This window comes from Lolium perenne, chromosome 7, assembly GCF_019359855.2.
Source record: "Lolium perenne isolate Kyuss_39 chromosome 7, Kyuss_2.0, whole genome shotgun sequence".
In the NCBI taxonomy this organism is placed as follows: domain Eukaryota; kingdom Viridiplantae; phylum Streptophyta; class Magnoliopsida; order Poales; family Poaceae; genus Lolium; species Lolium perenne.
In genome coordinates this window covers 19658697-19680187 of record NC_067250.2, presented here as the reverse complement: position 1 = coordinate 19680187, position 21491 = coordinate 19658697, and the positions used below count along the sequence as shown (strand labels likewise).

Below are 21491 nucleotides of genomic sequence, written 5' to 3'. Positions count from 1 at the left end.
ATGGACAATCTTCATTGTTTAAGATGATGCTTGGGTCAATTTTTACCTTGAAGGGTGGAATATCATCAAACTTATTATAATCTTCTGACATGTCTGTCTTGTCCTCTACTCCCACGATGTTTCTTTTTCCTGAAAGAACTATGTGCCGCTTTGGCTCATCGTATGATGTGTCCTCTTGCCTTTCTTTTCTTTTTTTCGGTTTGCTAGACATATCCTTCACATAAAAAACCTGAGCCACTTCACTGGCTAGGACGAATGGTTCGGTGTCGTACCCAAGATTCTTGAAATCCACTGTAGTCATTCCGCATCGCGGTCTACCTGTACCCCGTCTTTCAGGTTGAACCATTTACACCGGAACAAAGGGACCTTGAAATTAGGTCCATATTCAAGTTCCCATATCTCCTCTATGTACCCATAATATGTGACCTTGTTCCCATTGCCATCTTCTGCATCAAAGCGGACACCACTGTTTTGGTTGGTGCTCTTTTTGTCTTGGGCGAAAGTGTAAAATATGTTCCCATTAATCTCGTACCCTTGAAAAGTCGATATAGTAGAAGATGGTTGCTTGGCCAACAAGTACAGCTACTCGTCATCGGTGACATTCATGAGACGTGTTTGCAACCAACCGCCAAAAGTCTTCATGTGTTCTCCATCAATCCAATCTTCATGTTGCTCCGGGTATTTAGAGCGTAAGATCTCCTTGTGTTCCTCTTTGTACGGAGCCACCAAGATGGAATTATGTAGAACTGTGTAGTGTGCTTGAGTGAAAGAATGTCCGTCCATACACGTTGCTGATTTCTTTCCTAGCGTGCCTTTTCCACGCAGTGTCCCCTCATAGCGCGATTCAGGAACACCGATCGGCTTAAGGTCAGGAATAAAGTCAACACAAAACTCAATGACCTCCTCTGTTCCATAGCCCTTGGAGATGCTTCCTTCTGGCCTAGCACGGTTATGAACGTACTTCTTTAAGACTCCCATGAATCTCTCAAAGGGGAACATGTTGTGTAGAAATACAGGACCGAGAACGCCAATCTCTTCGACCAGGTGAACTAGGAGATGTGTCATAATATTGAAGAAGGATGGTGGGAACACCAACTCGAAGCTGACTAGACATTGGACCACATCCTTCTGTAAATTTTGTAGAGTAAGTGGATTGATCACCTTCTGAGAAATTGCATTGAGGAACGCACATAGCTTCACAATGGGTACTCGAACATTTTCCCGTGAAGCCCCTCAATGCAACCGGAAGTAATTGTGTCATAATCACGTGGCAGTCATGAGACTTTAGGTTTTGAAACTTTTTCTCCGACATGTTTATTATTCCCTTTATATTCGACGAGAAGCCAGACGGGACCTTGATGCTACTCAGGACTTCAAAAAAGATCTCCTTCTCCTCTTTGGTAAGAGCATAGCTGGCAGGACCTTGATACTTCTCTGGATTCAGGTTGTTTCCTTCGTGGATACTTTGCTGGTCCTGCCGTGCATCCGGTGTATCTTTTGTCTTCCCATACACGCCCAAGAAGTTTAGCGAGGTTCACGCAAAGATTTTTCGTCACGTGCATCACGTCGATTGCAGAGTGAACCTCTAAGAATTTCCGTAGGGTAGCTCCCAAAATATCGACTTCTTCTTCCACATGGGTACGTGTCCGTCAACATCATGCGGAACAGATTGTCCGCCGGGACCCTTTCCAAATATCACTTTTAAATCCTTGACCATATCATATATAACTTCCCCATTAGGGCGGGTAGGCTTCGTTCGGTTATACTGCCTCACCTCCGAAATGCTTTCCTCTCTTTCTTACGTGATGTTGTTTTGGAAGAAATCGACGATGCCCAGGTACACATTCTTGTTTCCCAAATAATTACTATCAGTCTCACCTAAACGGTGTGTGCATGCATTGTATCCCTTGTTTGACTGCCCCGAAATGTTACCAAGAGCAGGCCAATCATTGATGGTTACAAATAACAACGCTCGTAGGTTAAATTACTTTTGTTCATGCTCATCCCACACAGGTACACCTTCTTCACACCACAACTGTAAAAGTTCTTCAACCAATGGCCTCGGGTACACATCAATGTCGTTGCCGGGTTGCTTCGGGCCCTGGATGAGCACGGCATCATAATGAACTTCCGCTTCATGCACAACCAAGGAGGAAGGTTATAGATACATAGAGTCACCGGCCAGGTGCTATGACTGGAGCTCTGCTCCCGAAAGGATTAAAGCCATCGTACTTAGACCAAATCTTAAGTTCCTTGCGTCATCTGAAAATGACTTGAACTCTCTGTCGATTTTTCTCCACTGCGACCCGTCGGCGGGGTGTCTCGACATCACATCTTTCTTACGGTCCTCTTTGTGCCATCGCAACAACTTGGCATGCTCTTTGTTACGGAACAAACGTTTCAACCGTGGTATTATAGGAGCATACCACATCACCTTCGCAGGAACCCTCTTCACAGGGGTGGACTCACCCTCAACATCGCCAGGGTCATCTACTTTGATCTTATACCTCAATGCACTACATACCGGGCATGCATTCAAATTCTCGTACTCTCCGCGGTAGAGGATACGGTCATTGATGCATGCATGTATCTTCTGCACCTCTAATCCTAGAGGGCGGACAACCTTCTTTGCTTCGTACGTGCTAGAGGGCAACACGTTCTCCCTGGAAGCATCTTCTTTATTATTTTCAGCAACTTTTCAAATCCCTTGTCGAAGTACCATTCTCTGCCTTCCACCGCAGCAATTCCAGCGTGGTACCCAGCTTTTTCGACCATTTTCGCAATTTGGGTACAACAGTTTGTTGTGATCCTCTAACATTTTCTCCAACTTCAACCTCTCCTTTTCATTTCCGCAGTTCATCTTCGCATCAAGAATGGCCCGACCCAAATCGTCATCCGGGTCATCAAAAATCGGCTCATCGAAAATGAGCTCTTCTTGACTTCGTCTTCCCCATTCTACTACCACCGTCTTCGGTGAATAAGGGATAGTTGTCACTATCCTCTTCTTCTTCGTTGTCTTCCAATATAACCCCTCTTTCTCCGTGCTTGGTCCAACAATTATAGCTGGGCATGAAACCATTCTCCAGCAGGTGGACGTGAAGGGTCTTGAGGTAGAGTAATCCTTCATATTCTTACGGGAACTACATGGACAATACATGAAACCATTCGACCGCCTTTGTTTGCCTCAGCCACGTTGAGAAAATAATGCATGCCAGTAATGAACTCGGGATGGCACCGGTCACCGTACATCCATTGTCGACTCATCTGCATTTTATATGTATATCAAAAATCATTAAGTACACAACATCATGGATATATGAGTGACCAACTTAATTAATATTCAAGTTCATCACATAAAACTAAGTTTTTTTATAAAAAAGAAGAGGCTCACCGAGGTTGTACGGTGCCGGCTAGGGGACGACGCTAGCGATCGACGGCGGTGAGGACGGGGATGATACTAATTAAAACCTACAAAATATACCATAATTTCAGCTCAAATTGATTATAAAAAAAGTAAAATCCCTAACTTAGGCATTTCATCAAACACCTTGCTAGCACTAGAAAAATAGTACGAGTTAAACTACCAAAGAAATGAGCTAAATTAGGAACGCCGGAAGAAAGGATGATATTGCTAACCCTTGGATAGATGGAGGTCGTTAATCTTGTTAAAATGGTGGAGAAAGAATGAAAATTTGTTGGAGTGTGAGAGGTGCAAAAGTTTTAGAAATGTGAGAGAGATGAAAATGAGAATGGATCGGGGGCGGGGCAGGGGCAGTGAGCATATGAGTTACCCTTTAGTACCGGTTGCTAACACAAACCGGTACCAAAGGTCCAACCTTGGCCCCACCCTCACCTGCCATTCTGGCCGAAGACCTTTCGTACCGGTTCCTAACACGAACCGGTACGAAAGCTCGTAACGAACCGGTACGAATGCCTGAGCGTCCGAACCGGTACAAATGCCACCTTTAATACCGGTTCGTAAGGGAACCGGTATTAAAGTCTTAGATGGATGAGAGGTTTTCTACTAGTGCCCGTAGCCACTCGCACAACTCGCACGCGCGCCATTCTCTTCCTCCAGTGAGTGGCCACAGGCTGGCACGGCAGCCCACAAAGACAGACACATGAAAAAAAGAACAGAGAGAGAGAGAAGGGGGAGCTACCAGAGAGCCTAAACAAGAGGCGGAAAGCGACCAAATCTCGCAACCAACTCCACCACCACCGCGCGGGATATTTTATCGCCACGACACCTGGCGGGAAACTCTCCCGCCACGGTGCCGCGCGGGAAAGTCTCCCGCCACGACACCGCGCATGATGTTTCCCGCCTCGCCGGCGGTCTATATTATCTCCCCCCCCCCCGCCATTGCTGCAAAAACCCTAGAAAAAAAGCACAACGTGGAATTCGTGGGACGAGGTGGCGCTAGAGGCGGTCGTAGAAGTGTTGGAGGCGGACCCACAGCTCGCAGAGTACGAGGCGTGGGAGGAGGCGGCGCTAGCGGCGATCGTAGATGCCTACGACGCGGGCGAGCGGGAGCGTGCAACGGGAGGCGGAGCGGCGGCGCCATGAGGAGGAGAACCGGGTGGCGCTCGAGGAGGCGGAGCGGCTGGAGATCCTGGAGGCGCAGCGGCGGCGGTAGGCGGCGAGCGAGCGCCGGTGGGAGGCGCGATGGCAGAAGGGGTGGGAGGAGCTTGCGCTGCGGCGGTTGCATCGGGAGGAGACGCAGCGTCAGGATGAAATCTACGAGGCGCGTCGTTTGGCGGAGATGCAGCTCCAGCTACAGAGGCAGGAGTTGGATCACCGTCGGCTGCGGGAGGAGCTGGAGCAGCAGCTGCGTCAGGAGGCGGTGGCCGCGGATAGAGCCGCGTACTTGACGTTCGTGGTGGAGAGAGCAGGGGATTATCGACGGAGGAGCATCGGAGAGAGCAGGGGAGAGAGCACCGGAGAGAGCAGCGGCCGATCGTCCACCTCCATAGAGCCAAGTGGTCAGTAGGTAGTATGTTAGAGATAAGCAGGTTTCAAATGTCATCCGGGATTGAGGAGTGAATAATGTTTTACTCGAATTTAACCGAAAATATTATTCATTTCCCGATCCTGAATGACATTAAAATGAAACTCTAAGCATAATATGTAGTTTGAGTAAAAAAAAACATCTACCGGGGCCGCTGTTTTGGAGGCGCCGGTGTGAGAACAACTCCCTCAAATAGAGGATGCTGTACCGGCACCCCCAAATGGAGGTGTCGGTGCCCCTGCCGGCGCCTATTTGGGAACTACCGGTGGATATGCTCTCACCGTTGGTCTAGCTCATTTAGTTGAGGGGGTAGATATGATGTCCTCAAGTACAATGGTTGCATCTTTGCTCTTGCCACAGTACTGTCCATGCCATGCCTTTGGACAATTCTTCCATGTCCAATGCATACAATCAAGACTACCAAGCATGCCAGGCCAACCTTTTTTTCTCATTTATCTCCATCAACCGTTTGGTGTCATCCTCGTTGGGAGCTCGGAGATACGTAGACCCATACAACTTGATAATCATGCGAGCAAACCTGCGGACTGATTCCGTGGTAGTATCTTCGCCAATTCGAAGATACTCGTCGGTGTAATCCGCAGGGATGCCATACGCAATGACCCTCATGGCAGCAGAGATCTTTTGGAAAGAGCTGAAACCCATCACCCCGGTGGCATTCCTACGTTGCTTGAAGTAATTCAAATGCAATTCGCATGCCTTGACGATTCGGACGAACAAGCTACGCCGCATGAGATACCTCCTACGGAACAGATGGGGAGGATAGGTAGGTACCTCGGCGAAGTAGTCCTCCATCAGCTGCTCGTGGCCGAGGAGGCGATTCCGCTGGATGTGGTTCCGGCCGAACACGGAGCCGCGCCTCCGATTCAGCAGCTTCGCGCGGTCCTCCAGGTCCTTGACGGAGAGGAGGAGCATGGTGGCCTCCATCTCGTCGTCCTGGAGCAGCTCATCGAGGTCGGACTCGTCGGAGCTCGACGAATCCGACAGATCAAACTCGTCGCCCGAGCTCATCCTCGATTCGGACGGAGCGGCGGCAGCGGTGGTGGGGGCGGCAGCCGGAGTTGGGCGAGGAACAGCGGGCGGGGTGCGGGGCGACCGGCGCTACCTCCGGGATGCGGGGCTCGGGCGAATCGGGCGGGGCGGCGGCGGCGGAGTGTGGTGGCGGCGCGGGGAAGGAGCGAGCGAGCGGTTGCTTCAACTGAAATTTCAGCGCGCCTTAGATAGGGATCGAGCGTTCGGTTCGCTCGATCGACCCCTACAAATACATGCCGTTTTGAGTTTTCGGTCTCGGTCCGAAAAAAGTTTTTCGGTTTTGGCACTTTTACGGTCACTGATCGGCGCCAAATTTCAGCCCGAACCTGTAAACTAGCGTTTATTTTGGCCAGTTTATGAGCTACTGTTAGAGATGCTCTTAGGTAGATAAGCCACAAAACGTCGCCCTCTCATAGCTACGTGCACACCCGGCAGCCATCGTGCGGGTAGCCACAGTCGCACAACTCGCACGCGCGCCATTCTCTTCTCTTCCTCCACGCAGGCCAGCGAGCGAGTGGCCACAGGCCGGCACGGCAGCCCACAAAGAAAAAAGAACAGAGAGAGAGAAGGGGGAGCTAGCAGCCTAAACAAGAGGCGGAAAGCGACCAAATCTCGCAACCAACTCCACCACCACCACCACCACCACCACCGCCGCTCCGCTCGCCTGCTTCCCCCCCGCGCGCGCGCGCGATCCGAATCCGGCCATGGACGGCGGGGCGCTGCCGCCGGACGCGGAGATGGCGGAGGCCGGGGCGGGCGCCGCCGCCGCGGCCGGCCAAGGGGCGCCGCCGATGGACAACATCCAGGCCACGCTCAGCCACGGCGGCAGGTTCATCCAGTACAACATCTTCGGAAACGTCTTCGAGGTCACCGTCAAGTACAAGCCGCCCATCCTCCCCATCGGCAAGGGCGCCTACGGCATCGTCTGGTACGCCCCCCTCTTCCCCCTCCTCCTCCTCTTCCTCCCATCCGACCACCAGCCGCGCCTGACCGGTTGTTGCCCCGCAGCTCCGCGCTCAACTCCGACACCGGGGAGCAGGTGGCCATCAAGAAGATCGCAAACGCCTTCGACAACAAGATCGACGCCAAGCGCACGCTGCGGGAGATCAAGCTGCTACGCCACATGGACCACGAGAATGTCAGTCCCTTCCTCCGATCCGCCCACCTCTTCTCCCTCCCTCCCCCCCTCCTTACTTCCCCACCTGGCGTAGATTCGATTGAGATCCTCCTCCACGAAATCATTTCTGTCACTGCCTAGTTCGTTACGCCGGTTTGCATTGAATGGGTGGCAGGGGCAGGCGGTGGGTTAGTAGTGCCTGCCAAATGAAACAATCGAGTTCGTCACAGCTCGGGGTGGGTAATTTGGGGGATCACTTCTACTTCAGGAATAGTAACCGTGGACATGCCTTTAAAGAGCCCACCAGCCTTTTCGGGCGCGATTCATTGTCTTCTTCAACGACCTGTCGGCCTGGGGTGAGCAGACCTGGAGCAGCACAAGTGAAGCACTTGATGATGCTCTCGCTCCTACTGCTGCTACATGCTCATGTCAAAGGCTACACCTGGACCAACCTGCCTGTGGCCTTTTTCTCCTAGCTCCTTGAAATGCAGTGGGAGTGTAGCGGAAGTGGAATGCCCAGCTCGTAGGGGAGCTACTGTTGGAAAGTTGAAGGACCAATTGTCTGTTCAGATGTTGGACTTGGACTTGAATCTTTTCTATTCCTGTAATGTCACAACTAGTAAGCAAAGGAATGAACCTCTGAATTGCGCATTTTGGAAATACAGCTATCCTGTTGCTAGGAGTAGATTACAGATGGACCTTCACACCCTGCCCTTCGACTCCACACCATGCTCTCAAATGACCTGGGTTGAAGTTTAGCTGATGATAAGCAATCTGCTATCAGTATAAACGTGCAGGGATCTCTCATGATTTTTGTGCAGGAATGGACTCTCTTTCGCCTATTCTTTGTTTCATCAAGCATCTCCATTTTGGCTACTGTGTTCTCATTCCTACTGTGGAAGGTTTTCACAAAATAAACTGGGTCTTGGTTACTACCCTACATAAGCGAGTGTTTCAGCTTTAAATGCTCCACCGCAGTAGGCATACTTTTTTTTTTGGGTAGTTTGACCGCTGGACAACTATGAGTGGTAGTAGTGGATCATTGGATTAGGCAAGGTCGGATTAACAACTTAGCGGAAATGCTTGTCAATGCACATGCTTATACAGTATCAGCCCAAAATGTATCACCTGGCGTAGCAGAACCTTAATCTGATGCGCAATCAACTTACTTCTGTTGGGACCTGCCCAAAGTGGCTTTTGCCAGAAGAAGCTGCAACTATATATAACGGTTCCGATTACCAAGCCTTGTTGGCCCACATAAAGCCCATGGTAGCTTCTTCCCCTTGGATCACATGTTCATCTTCTCCTGTTTTTAGAACAGAAAATCCGTACCAGCATAACAGACTCCTGAGCAACGAAGAATCTCCCCTGCTTTGATCTAAGTTCGCAACCCAAGCACCCTCACATGATTTGGCCCGCATATAGCGACCGTGGAGATGGAAAAGCACATATGCAGCTACAGACTTAGTAAGTTGGCGGATGCTGGCATGCATAAGTTGCATGTGGGAGAGCACATGTAGTGAAAAGGCATAGCTTTAATGACCGTGAATGAGCATTCCTGACAAGAGGCGGCTGATTTGGTGGTAATTGGTGGGTGTAACTGCTGAACTGGGTGGCATGGCGACGGCGGTAGGTGCGGCAATAGCTAACTCTGGTGAACGCACAGAGCAAAACCTGCACTATGCCGTGGTGGTTTCCCAGCCGGGAAATTAGACTTTCATTCTGGTGGGCTTATGGCCTGGTAATCGAATCATAGCACTGAGATGGAAGATCCTGACCATCTAAAGGAGAGCAACGCACAGGACGACTAATGGCACATATCTGCATTTATAGTAGCTACGTTAGGTGATACTCTTCCTTCTCAGCTCTTCATATTCAAAATTTCCCATAACTGTAGGGTACAAGTCTTATTTATTCTTATTCTCCATGTTAACCCCCCAAAATAATTAGCTGAGTGAAAACCATGAAGCAATACTTTTCCAGTTTGGATTTACTATGTTCCTGTAGCTATATTGGTTATTGGAAGCCTTAGCTGTAAGGTAAAAGGCATAATTTTCGGTTCTCTTGGGAGCACAGAACTCGTGTCAGCTCATATTTGCAAAATCTGTGCTACGTGCACTACTAGATAAAAACATTCGAACATGCGCAAGGTTACCTCATTCACATCTTTGGACCATATTTCATTTGGTGTTTTCAGAAGCACTACTTGGTGCAGATGCTCAGTAATCATTATTCGTTTGTCTTGGTTGTGTCGTAGTTGTAGTTTCGGTGGTGGGCTGGTGGCTGTCTTCGGACTACCCGGTTTGGTGTGGAGTGGAGTGGAGTTCGTACTACCCTAGTTGTTTGCAGCGAGTGGTAGTCACGTATTCAAAATTCTGCCTTGTATAAAGATATGGTACACCGAAGGTGTACTCTCGAAAAAAATTATTAGTTCGTCTCATTTTCTCGACATTATGTATTGGCCATCTTTTGGTGAAGAATTTAGCTTTGGTTATGTTAATAATATCATGGGAAGTTAATTATATTGTACTATCATTATACATTATGATATACTACCTCCATCCCAAGGCTTAAGGCCTATATTTTTTTTCAGAAAGTCGAGCTATGTCAAGTTTGACCAAGTTTTTATCAAAAATCATTAAAATGTAAAATACAAAATTAATATTATTAGATAGATAATGAAATATATTTCATGTGCTATCTTCAAAATATCATGTTTGTTGATAGATTATTCTGAAAATTTGGTCAAACTTTACTTGCTTTGACTTTTCCAAAAAAATATAAGCCTTAAGCCTTGGGATGGAGGTAGTATACGGGAAACTCGAGCTAACAAATCAATGTGCAGATGTCAAATTGCACCTTTTTTGTGATAAGTACATTACCTTTTAGTCTATGATTTTTGTGTGCAAGATGTCACAACTAAACATTATTGCAGGCTTGCAGCCCTGTTGCTGCTAATCGTAGTTGCCTTATTGAAACAATTTTCAAGTATGATTCGTGTTACTACAAAATATGCTGTTTTAGACCAGTCCATTTTTTATGCAGATTGTTGCAATAAGGGATATTATACCTCCTGCACAGAGGAGTTCATTCAATGATGTCTATATAGCATATGAATTGATGGACACCGATCTCCATCAGATTATTCGCTCAAATCAAGGTTTATCGGAGGAACATTGCCAGGTACTTTTTTTTGAAATTAACAGAAAAGTAAAACCTTTCCTTCCTACTTTGTTAGATAAGTCCAGTTTTCTATTATTTGGCTATAGAAAATTTTCCCCTGCTAGTATCTGATTGCATACGATTCCATGAATATATTACCTGCTTCTGTTTTTTTTTTACCTCAGCCCGATACATACCATTTCACATGTTTAGTATTCTCAAACTAATACATAATAGCCAAAGCCCCCCCTCCCCTTTCTGTTTCTGGCTGCCTTGAATCATCTTGCTACATTGGTAGTCTAGGACTGTGCTCTAAGCCTCCTAACTAAGTTTCATGATGGTATAGTATCAACATTGACCTAGGAGCTCGAATTATTCAGATATACTAATACGACTGTCGATTGATGTTTTGCTTGTTTGTAATATGATGGAAATTGACAACACATTGACATAGGTGAATTGTAATACATTGAATAAGTACCTCATTTGCATTGCACCTTTTTTAAATGATACACCGCACTTACATCAGAGGAAATTGGCATCAACAGACCTACTAGTTATGACCTGCACAACCTTTAATGTATATGAAGTAGTACAAACTGGTTTAATTAGATTCATCAGTGAACCTCTGAACATTTGATTGAACAAAGGGATCGGTTGAACAAGTTATCACGTATAGCACATGCCTGGGAGATGACATGTTAGTATATTATTTAATGATAGCCATCTCATTTTCTGTTCTCTGTCAAGTACCCATGCATCATACTTCATACATGGTAAATCATGTTGTAGTTTTTGCAAATTCCATCTCTAATCTTTGGTGGAAATGTTCCATGAAAAAACTGTTTGCTAATATACCTGCACTGTCAGTGCCTACTTGGGTGTCTAGTATAAAAGAAGTTGACGCGAGATCACGTCTGAGAAATCAGTGAATTTCTTACTGATTTCTAGGATGGTCACCTATTTCTCTTCTGTTGATTTTATTCTTTCTGTTTTTTTAATATGCAAACTTCTGTCTTGTGGGAAATTGCACTTAATCTGATGAATGTTTTGTGTAATTGTTCATTTTTGTGCAGTATTTCCTTTATCAAATTCTCCGTGGCTTGAAGTATATACATTCAGCAAATGTTCTCCACCGAGACTTGAAGCCTAGCAATCTTCTTCTGAATGCAAACTGTGACCTAAAAATTTGTGATTTTGGGCTTGCTCGTACCACCTCAGAAACTGATTTTATGACTGAGTATGTGGTGACAAGATGGTACAGGGCACCTGAGCTTTTGTTGAACTCCTCTGAATACACTGCAGCAATTGATGTGTGGTCCGTGGGTTGTATTTTTATGGAACTGATGGACCGGAAACCTTTGTTTCCGGGAAGAGACCATGTCCATCAGCTACGTCTTCTAATGGAGGTTAGACAGTACCATATGAGCTTCTTTTATATCAATGCATGAAATTATGTTGCGAGGTAGTATTCTAGCATAATAGTACTTTTGGGACTGCTATGGAAGCATCTAGTATCATCACAGTTTGTTCTGAAAGTAGAGGAATTTAAGTACTTTTTAGCATATGCATGAAGCCATGAAGTAATTTTCTGGTGCACATAAATGCATTTTCAAATTACCTCATGGCATTTCGTTGTTGCAGCTCATCGGGACACCTAATGAGGCTGATCTGGATTTTGTAAATGAAAATGCAAGAAGATATATCCGCCAACTTCCCCGCCATGCTAGTCAATCACTTTCAGAAAAGTTTCCGCATGTTCACCCTTCAGCAATTGACTTGGTTGAGAAGATGCTGACGTTCGATCCTAGACAGAGAATAACAGGTAAGTTTTGGCATGTGTTTTTTAGATTTAATCGTCCCATCCATCTGTGGTATGGTGCCAGGGTGTTATTTACTTATTTTTGCCATCAAGATTCATGAACCTATTTTCAAGCAGCAAGTTTAAAATGGGCTTGTAAGCTGGCTCAAGCTAAGCTTTCTTGCGTCATGAATAGAGTAACTTAGAACTTACACCATTTGTGATTTGTTAATTATTAATAGCTGGAATTTATATGGGTATGCCATCCTAGCGTTCTATTAAGCTAACATCACTTCCTCTATTCAAATAAAAAAGAGCAAGAGAACTGGGAAGACCACCCAGCTAAATATATAGAGCATCTGGGCAAGGTTTACAAGGGGCATTGGTCTCTGAATGTATGCGAATGGCACTAGTCTGAAGTGGGATGCCAAAATAGTCATTTGCCTAGAACCTGACGCTGTTGGATGGTGTTTCTTGTGTTGATCGATAATTTTGACTTGCAAAATATTCATCTCCAAGATTCATGTCACTGATTGTTCTCTTGCCTCACTGTTTCTCCTGGCCAGTTGAAGGTGCCCTTGCACATCCGTACTTAGCATCACTGCACGACATAAGTGATGAGCCGGTCTGCACAGCGCCCTTCAGCTTTGACTTTGAGCAGCATGCATTGTCAGAAGAACAAATGAAGGATCTAATCCAGCAAGAGGCTCTTGCATTCAACCCTGATTACCAGTAGCTGGAGTTCAGTTTCAGCCTTCAATTGGCTTCATTCACATGGAAAGTTTTACCTCCTGCCACCATAAAAGGTCGCTGCCACTGATCGCCAGCTGTAAATAATTGCTTCACCTGAAGATCAAAAGGTGGTGTGTTAAGGGTAGATGACAAGAGCTTGTGGTGGACAAATTTCCACGGAGCTATGGATTCTTGTGCTTATGTATGTTGTCTTACGAGGATGTTTTTTCTTTCGCATTAAACTGTTTCAGCATTGTCCGTAAGAAGAGGGTAGTTCATGAAGATGACTGCCTAATTTCGATGGCTGTCATGAGATTTTTAGATTCTTGGTCGATTACAAATTATTGTGTTGACATAATGTTGTTCGACTTTTTTGTTGTTGTAAGTCCTGGTTAATGAACGCTGACTAACTGTGATTCAGTGCTTGCTGTTGGATGTTGTAAGCGCATTTTTCATGTTATGCAAAACTGGGGTGGGCAGGTGATGATTGACCGCATGGCTGGGGGCTTTTGCATGGAGAAAGCTGTAGTTTCTTATGTTTCTCACTTTTTTATATGTTCAACTTATAGGAGCGACACATTTCCAACAAGACCACTTAACGGTATGACCATAAACATTATTCATGGAATCCATAAATAGCTACAAGCTAATCATATTTGCCTTCAACATAAGTTGAGGCAATCATCTGAAAAATATACAACGAGATGAATAGTTCCTAGACAACTGCTCCTGAATTGGGAACCTTCTGCAATTATACTGACAGCTGGCTCTTTGCAGCTTCCAGTTCCCAAACAACCGCGCCTGACTTGCAAACCTTCTGCAACTAGATGTATCACTTCCCTGCAGATCTGCAGTACAAATACATTTCTCTGTGAAAGATAAACAACACATGGAATCCAAGCAATAGTCTAACAAACAATTAACTTTCAGCGATCAATTTATGGATTATTATTTCTCCATCGTTTCTCAAAGAAAAATCATGGCCTACTATACCTTCGAATATTGATAAAACCTTTGTATTGCTTAGTAAAACTGGCAAGCAGAATGCTCTAAGAAGTTAACGATTACTAACCATGGCAGGTTTCAGCTCACCAACTGCAGATCTCACAGGTTGGCATGCAAACATGTTTGTCTTACGCTGTCCGCGACGTGGGAGATAACACCTGCACCCGCGTTGTGAAGCCACTCACTCTTAACCTGCATTGATATCACGTGCTCTAATGAATCTGAGGATGGACTCAAAGCAGAAAATGTTGTAGGACTCTTGTGGTGCACATCTACATACATGTATGTTGTTGTGAGCAGAGTAAGGCCACAGGGATGCATGGAAGTTGACATCTACTTTCTTCCAACCCACTCTCTGCAAGCCATGGATCATCTCCTCTGTTTCGGAAAAAAATAGAGTTGATTTTCAGAAGTGCAGAAAAGAACAAATCTATTACACAGCAGTGCAAAATTCCTACCTACCTTCCATCATTTTGTGATATTCCTCGGTATTTTCGATATTTGGTCTACTTTGTGCAGCTTCTTTAGCTCTGGCAGCTCGTGAAGGAAAATGGGGACCGTCTGATGATACAGGCGAACAGTATTCCACATTGACAATGTGCTTGTAGCCATCAACCGAACGATGCAAGGGCTGTGTATATGGAGGAAGTAAAGAGTTACTCACAATATTGCTCACCCAGTACCTCAATTTACTAATCCTAGTGGAGTAAAGTACCTTTTTAAGGTCCAATTCTCTCCTTATTGAAGATGTTTTCCATCCAACCATGTCTGGCATAGAGGCTCAGGGAAACAAGAAATAGATACAGTTCATTTGTACACATGTTGCAGTCTTGCAGATCAAGTTCAAGAAATAGTTTTGTATGGAGGATACGGTCATATGAAACATTAGCATACAAACTGCGGTTCTTGAAAGCTGCTAGCGCAGACCTGTTAAATGATGAAGAAACATTATTTTCTACCGTACATATTAGCCACTAAGTGATCTGTATTCCTCACTTACATAAACTTTTTGTCCTCTTGATCAGATGTCATTATTAGAAGAAGAGGTGGCTTGCTAGGTTCACCATCAGTGAGAAAGAGTTGAGCACCAGTGCGTCCTACAATGAAGGGAGCCAAAGGTGCAGCAAGTTTCTCTAGAACTGATAGCCCTTGGAGAAATGGAAGCTGATAATTTCCAAAGAGTGAAAACATTAATGCAAATTAACATACTGTTTGACATAAAAAAATTATATCACTATTTTCTCCACGAACAATTGTGCGAATATTTCAACAGAAGTTCAGACTAGATGGCTGTCTCCTTCAACTGGTATATACCACACAGTATTGAGTCCACTTCATAAAATTCTTATAGGTCACCAAAAGTTCCACAAAAATCAAAACAAGAGCACTTTCTTCCAAACCAAGACTGGGTCGAAAGTAGGAAAAAGGCTGACAAATGTAAATTAGTGTGTGTTGGAGACCCACCTGATTCTTCCCTCTAACACCAAGGTGTGGGGTTGCCAATGTAATAAAATTAATTGGCTCCAACCCAGCAATGGTACCTAATCCTGGAGTGAGTAGTGACATTTCAGATCCTTCAGTTGTTGGCATGGCATTAGTACTACTTCCTGTTTCTTCTGCTTTCAGTGAATATAGAATAGAAATAGCATATCTAGCAAACAATCCACCCAAAGAATGTGCTATGAAGGAAATCTTTCTCAAGCCAGTCATCTTCTCTACCAAGTCCAAGACCTGCTTCCATAGGGCATATTTCATCTCTTAACTAATTAGTTAATACATGAAAAACAGCATAGAACAGTCTCTACTACATACTTCTTTCGCTAACCTTCTTCCAGCTACATCGATCCCGTCAAAAGTTTTGGCGTAGATGTTTGATGAACTAGCTGCAAGAAAATTGTCAGTCCTATAATGTTGGTCAACTTTTTTATCAACTGTAAACCGGTGCGTATGGTAAAACAGTGGGTGCCAATTTCATTTCTTTACTACAATGTTCTTTTTTTGTGGGCATTCAACTCCATTTGTGCACATCCTGTTCCTGATTAAAATCATTATACCTCAGAAGCAAAAGGGATGAGTTTGTAGCAAGGGGTGAATTATCCTTGAAGTTCACCAAATGAATGTAGATTTCAAATACACACATACCATAGATGAAAAAATTGTCACCTAGCCGTTTTTTCAGCACTGCTTCACCGTATATCCAGTCACTGGGGCTATATTCAGAAAACGAAGGAAAACTATCAGCAAAAATGCCAGTAAGTATAGCTTGACTAAAAAATATATTGAGTAAACTGTGTGAAACATACATATACCTTTAGCATTTTGCCACTTTTTATCATTTTTTATTTTGTTTTAAAAATACAGTTCGGATTTTGAATTAGGCTAGGTGATGAGATACAATTTGTCACGGTATATTGAACTCCTATCAATGATTTGATACACAAAGCTTCTGGGTATTAGTAAAGTAAGTATTGACAGTTAAGCACAGATGTATGCCATGCGGTTCACTAATGAACATTCACATTTATAGTACCACAATTTATGGTCGATTTTAGCCAGCAGTAGCCATCAGCACCCATATCTGTGTGCAATAATGCACCACTAAGTCACTAAGATTAATGAGCAAGGTGGTCTTCTGAACCGTATTTTGATACCAATCAAGCCAAAAATCAGGCCAAGTAAAAAAACATGTAAGATGTGTCCGTCAATAATGAAATTAAATTCTCAAAAAGACGCACAGGGCAATGTTTGCAATAAATTTCAAGATATGGCTGCATGACCCTGCTTACCGTATGTTTATAAACTACCATGATAGGATTAGGATTATGGATGTTACCTTGCCATGATACCGTGAACCAGAATAAGGAGATGATCTGGTTCTCGCTTGCTTTTGGAAGCTCCCATGGATGAACACGATACAGGACTGCCCCTACCCTTGGACATTGGTCGGGAATAAAGATACCTTGTGGCTTTCAATCCTGCATAAACAAAGTTGTGACAAGATTTCAGCACAAGTTCACTAAACAACCATCAGACTTCATCTCCCATTAATTTGTTTGGGTATCAGCTGCCTTGTGGTTCCTTAACTCCCAATTTTTTTTTCTTGAAACTTGGAAGTGTATTACTTAATGTCTTGGTTACATCTAGAATTACAATCTCTTTCAACTGATTTAACCGCACAGGGAGGAATCATACTCACTAACACAGCTGACACCCCCACTCCACACAATACGACCAAAATTAGCAAGATCATGAGCCACAAAATTTCCAGTTCTATTTACTATTTGGACTTTATAATCCGGCAAGCAAGCAGAGAAGTAGCATATCTCTGATTTCTGAGAGGATAGGCGACAAAGCTGACTTGCTTCTGTCCATCATCTCCCAAATTATTAGTGATACAAATTCAGACATATTGAGATGCCACTTATCTAGGACGTCCTCTGGTCGTTTAATAACTGGAAATTTCCAATGAAATTTGTACACGGAACAAACAATCCAGCATGATAGAACCTAATAGGCATCTGATAACTACCAAATTTTAGTTCCGCGGGGACGAAACTGTGCACAACGTTAATACTCGCAAGAAACGCTTACCCCCTAATCCAAATTTCGAAGGAACCAAAATGGAACTACGTGAAATGAATCCTGAAGGAAAGGGATGACCGGAGCGACGGAGAAGGTACCTGACGGGCCGCCGGTGTGGTTCCGGGGACGGACGTGGCTGGAAGGGGAGGCGCGGAGGCGGCGGTAGTTAAAGGAACGGTGGTGATGCTGGTGGTAGCAGGGAGAGCAAAGGGCGTACGCCATCCCGCCCCGCGCGTAAGCCGAAGCTATCGCCGGCGGCGCGGGAATCGACGAATGCGGCGGAGGCTGACGCGCGTGGGGACGACGAGGCGAGTTCGGCGTGCGGGTGGGACACGGCGTCGCTGCCGGCCGCTGGATTCGCCGAGGACGGTCGGCGGTTCAAACGGCCCGATCGGTCGATCATGTGGGCTCGTGTTTGTATTTTTTTTTGCTTCGTTTGTCAGTAAATCACTCTTCCTGGGCTCAAATTCCAGTCCTACGCGCGTGACCTGAGCCTTGCTTAGTTAGAAAAGAGAGAAAAAAGAAAGAGAAAAAAAGTCTTAGCTAAGGGATGATCCCTTAGAAATTAAGAGAAAGCTATTTTAAACGGTGTATGATATGATATGTCTTCTCGTACCAAATTAAATTACAAAAAAGGCTAACTAACTCACATTGATTGCTAGCGAAGACAATAATAGATAATGCATTGTACTCCATCCACTCCATGAAACTTGTCTTAACTCTGTATAAATTTGCATGGGAAGGAGGAATACAACTTGTCTCTATTAATTGCTTTCCGTAGATGATTTTTATGTAGAGCTAAGGTAAGGTAAGCACGCTTTCTCTACCATTGTACATGCTCTAATAGGCATATGCATTAGGTTTTAAGGGAAAATTCGTGTTGGTTTGTCGTCTTTTTGTAATTCAGGTAATAAGAATTGACAAGTACATAAATCCTGATGGAACTGAGTTCTGTCACATTTGTTCTCATGCTTTTCTGCGAAGCGAAAACAAATACATAAATACTAAGAAAATATAAAGTCAGATATTATCGGAAACAAATGCAAATAGAATACGGCAGAAACATGGAGTGAAAATCGGATGCTTGTCGGAACCAAGAAACCCCTTGAATTATGTAGAAGAAAACTCAAGCAAACCAACAAACTTGGCGTTGGCTCCTAAGATGAAATCAAACATGATGAATTGATGATACATCACTATCACATATTCACATACTAAGATTTTAAGTTATCATAAATTAATAGGGAAATATATCTAGAGGGATGGCCGAACCATCGAAACCTCCTCGCACGAAGGGATTATGTGCCCCCCACTGGCTAGTATCGGGGTGGACAAGTTTGGTCATTTTTGACTTGGAAATTTTGCCGGAAATAAAACTCTGGTTACCACTTATGTTTCGCTAAAGAGTGGTCGTTTCTATTTTTGTTTCCATTTGGCAAAATTTCCTTTTCCTTTCCCTTTTCATGTTTATTTTTTTTCTTTAGAAAAGTTGAAATCTTTCCGCTCCATTTTTATCTTCATCCCTGCTTGAAATGCCAACCCGAAGTGGCCCCATCGGAAAAGAGCCCAGCACCATACTGTGCCGCGACGCCGAGACCTGACGCCGCACGCCACTGATCCAGCACTAGGGACGGACTAGCTCGCCTGGGGGGCACCCACCACCACCACTGATCCTGAACAAACGCAGATCGATGATGCATGGTGCCCGTCCACGAGAGCTAGCTGCGTCGATCGATCCTATCCAGAGCCAACCGCGCGCGTGTTTCTTTCTGGCCTAGGAAACGCCAACTACTTTTCCCTGTGCTGTGCCAAGCAGAGGTGGCGGCAACTGGGCTTATATAGGTACGTAATACGTGGTGTAGCTGCTAGTGCACGTATGGCCCGAAGATTTTGGCTTTAGCATCATCGTGTTTACCCCATGCTGTCGCTGCATGGATGGATAGGGCAGGGTTGGTGGATGGATCACAATATCACATGGATCTCCCTGGAGGGGTCCGGCATGTGGATAGGTGAGGCAGATACTCCACGTTTTGTTTACTTGTCACATACAGTATATGTCTCCTAAACTCACCATCACCATAGTGCGCAAGAGAATACCACTATATATGCAGGACACACAACTCATAGTTTGGAAAATATGAGTTGTGTATCGTGTATATACTGTGCATCCTGTTTAGTTCCAATTACTCGTCACATATAGTTCATGTTTCTAAACTCACCATCGTCAACTGACGGTGAGTTTAGGCCCACATGAAACTGGAAAAGTTTAGTTGCAACATTACTTGTAACTGGTAAAACTCAGTTATAACCTTACTGCAATTGAAAATATATCCATTGCATCCCCTTGTGTAACTGTAATATCTCAGTAGCAGGCCTACTTGTAAGTTGCAAATCTCAGTTACACTCACTTGCGACTGAGCTCAGTTGAAACTCCACTTGCCATATAAATTTTATGTACTGTTAGGGTGCAACTGTGCATACATAATGTTTTTCGGTCACTAATTTCTTCACGGCACCTTTAAAAGTGGTGAAAACCCACTTACAACTGAGAAAAATGGTGCAACCTCGTTTGCAACTGGAAAAAACTCAGTTGCAACCTCCGCTTGCAACCAGAAAGAAACTCAGTTGTAGCCCCGCTTGCAGCCGGAAATAAAACCCAGTTGCACCCCACTTGCAAATGAAAAACTCAATTGCCCCGTGATGTCTACGCACGCTTCTATTCCTGTAGACAGTGTTGGGCCTCCAAGAGCAGAGGTTTGTAGAACAGCAGCAAGTTTCCCTTAAGTGAATCACCCAAGGTTTATCAAACTCAGGGAGGTAGAGGTCAAAGATATCCCTCTCAAGCAATCCTGCAATTAAGATACAAGAAGTCTCTTATGTCCCCAACACACCTAATACACTTGTCAGATGTATAGGTGCACTAGTTCGGCAAAGAGATAGTGAAATACAAGTAATATGGATGATTATAAGTAGTAATTGCAATCTGAAATAAAAATGGCAGCAAGCGAACATGTAACAGAACTTGTTGGAAACGGTGTTTCAATACTTAGAAACAAGGCCTAGGGATCATACTTTCACTAGTGGACACTCTCAACATTGATCACATAACTGAATAAATAAATGCTACTTTCTACACTCTCTTGTTGGATAACAAACACCATTCATTGTGTAGGGCTACAAAAGCACACCTCAAGCCGGAGTAAACAAGCTCCACAACATCCAGAGTTCATATTAGAGTAACCTCTAGAGTGCATAATAGACCGTTGCAATTTAGACCGAGTACTAACATAGCATACACACTGTCAACAATAGCTATGAAAGGGGGAATAGATCACATCAAAACTATTATAGTAATAGTTAACTTCATAATCTACAAGAGATTACAATCATAACCTACGCCAAGTACTACATGATGCACACACTGTCAACTTTACATCATGGAGAAGGAATAGACTACTTTAATAACATCACTAGAGTAGCACATAGATTAATAGTGATACAAAGCTCATGATCACATAAAGATCACACCATGGGAGAGAGAGATGAACCACATAGCTACCGGTAGAGCCCTCAGCCTCGGGGGAGAACTACTCCCTCCTCATCATGGGAGACAGTAACGGCGATGAAGATGGCGGTGGTGTCGATGGAGATGACTTCGGGGGCAATTCCCCGTCCCGGTGGTGTGCCGGAACTGAGACTTCTGTCCCCCGAAACGGAGTTTCGCGATGGCGGCGGCGTCCCTGGAGTCTTTCTGGAGTTTCGTCAATTGTTGTAGGGTTTTCACGTCACGAGAGATTATATAGGCGAAGTGGCGGTGCAAGGGGGTGCCTGGGGGGCCACCCCATAGGGCGGCGCGCCCCCCTCCTAGGCCGCGCCAGCCTATGGTGTGGAGGCCCTGGGCCTCCTCTCCGGCTCCCCTTCGGTGTTCTGGTCCGTCTCGGTGAAATAAGATGTTTGGCTTTTGTTTCGTCGAATTCCGAGAATATTGCCCGAACAGCCTTTCTGGAACCAAAAACAGCAGAAAACAGGAACTGAC

At 44.8% G+C, this 21491-nt stretch overlaps 2 protein-coding genes across 3 annotated transcripts; one reads left to right on the top strand and one right to left on the bottom strand.

Moving 5' to 3' along the window:
* Positions 1-6585: 6585 nt before the first annotated feature.
* On the top strand, positions 6586-13362 carry LOC127311228 (mitogen-activated protein kinase 1). The gene is made up of 6 exons (XM_051341604.2): positions 6586-6984; positions 7065-7194; positions 10219-10356; positions 11412-11744; positions 11980-12160; positions 12703-13362. Exons 1-6 carry the CDS (start codon positions 6761-6763, stop codon positions 12870-12872), a joined length of 1176 nt encoding a protein of 391 aa, XP_051197564.1. The 5' UTR covers positions 6586-6760; the 3' UTR covers positions 12873-13362.
* An 85-nt stretch (positions 13363-13447) lies between these two features.
* LOC127311226 (putative lipase YDR444W) lies at positions 13448-17869 on the bottom strand. 2 transcript variants are annotated; one of them, XM_051341602.2, is made up of 12 exons: positions 17554-17869; positions 16707-16848; positions 16016-16083; positions 15686-15756; positions 15338-15604; positions 14874-15037; positions 14745-14800; positions 14589-14641; positions 14336-14504; positions 14154-14251; positions 13941-14065; positions 13448-13716 (listed from the first exon to the last, which is right to left on the bottom strand). In XM_051341602.2, exons 1-11 carry the CDS (start codon positions 17675-17677, stop codon positions 13973-13975), a joined length of 1305 nt encoding a protein of 434 aa, XP_051197562.1. In that variant the 5' UTR covers positions 17678-17869; the 3' UTR covers positions 13448-13716; positions 13941-13972. The 2 variants fall into 2 exon arrangements, with proteins under 2 accessions (XP_051197562.1, XP_051197563.1); XM_051341603.2 differs by having other exon boundaries at positions 16037-16083.
* Between the last annotated feature and the right edge of the window lie 3622 nt (positions 17870-21491).

What these genes read in the sequence shown, in the direction of transcription:
- LOC127311228 (XM_051341604.2), top strand. Translation starts at nt 6,761, where the DNA reads ATGGACGGCGGGGCGCTGCCGCCGGACGCGGAGATGGCGGAGGCCGGG. An exon ending in GGCGCCTACGGCATCGTCTG is followed by an intron (nt 6,985 to 7,064) that starts GTACGCCCCCCT and finishes GTTGCCCCGCAG; the next exon opens with CTCCGCGCTCAACTCCGACA. An exon ending in GCCACATGGACCACGAGAAT is followed by an intron (nt 7,195 to 10,218) that starts GTCAGTCCCTTC and finishes TTTTTTATGCAG; the next exon opens with ATTGTTGCAATAAGGGATAT.
- LOC127311226 (XM_051341602.2), bottom strand. Translation starts at nt 17,677, where the DNA reads ATGGCGTACGCCCTTTGCTCTCCCTGCTACCACCAGCATCACCACCGT. An exon ending in TGACAATTTTTTCATCTATG is followed by an intron (nt 15,757 to 16,015) that starts GTATGTGTGTAT and finishes ATTTTCTTGCAG; the next exon opens with CTAGTTCATCAAACATCTAC. An exon ending in CTGCTCACAACAACATACAT is followed by an intron (nt 14,066 to 14,153) that starts GTATGTAGATGT and finishes ATATCAATGCAG; the next exon opens with GTTAAGAGTGAGTGGCTTCA.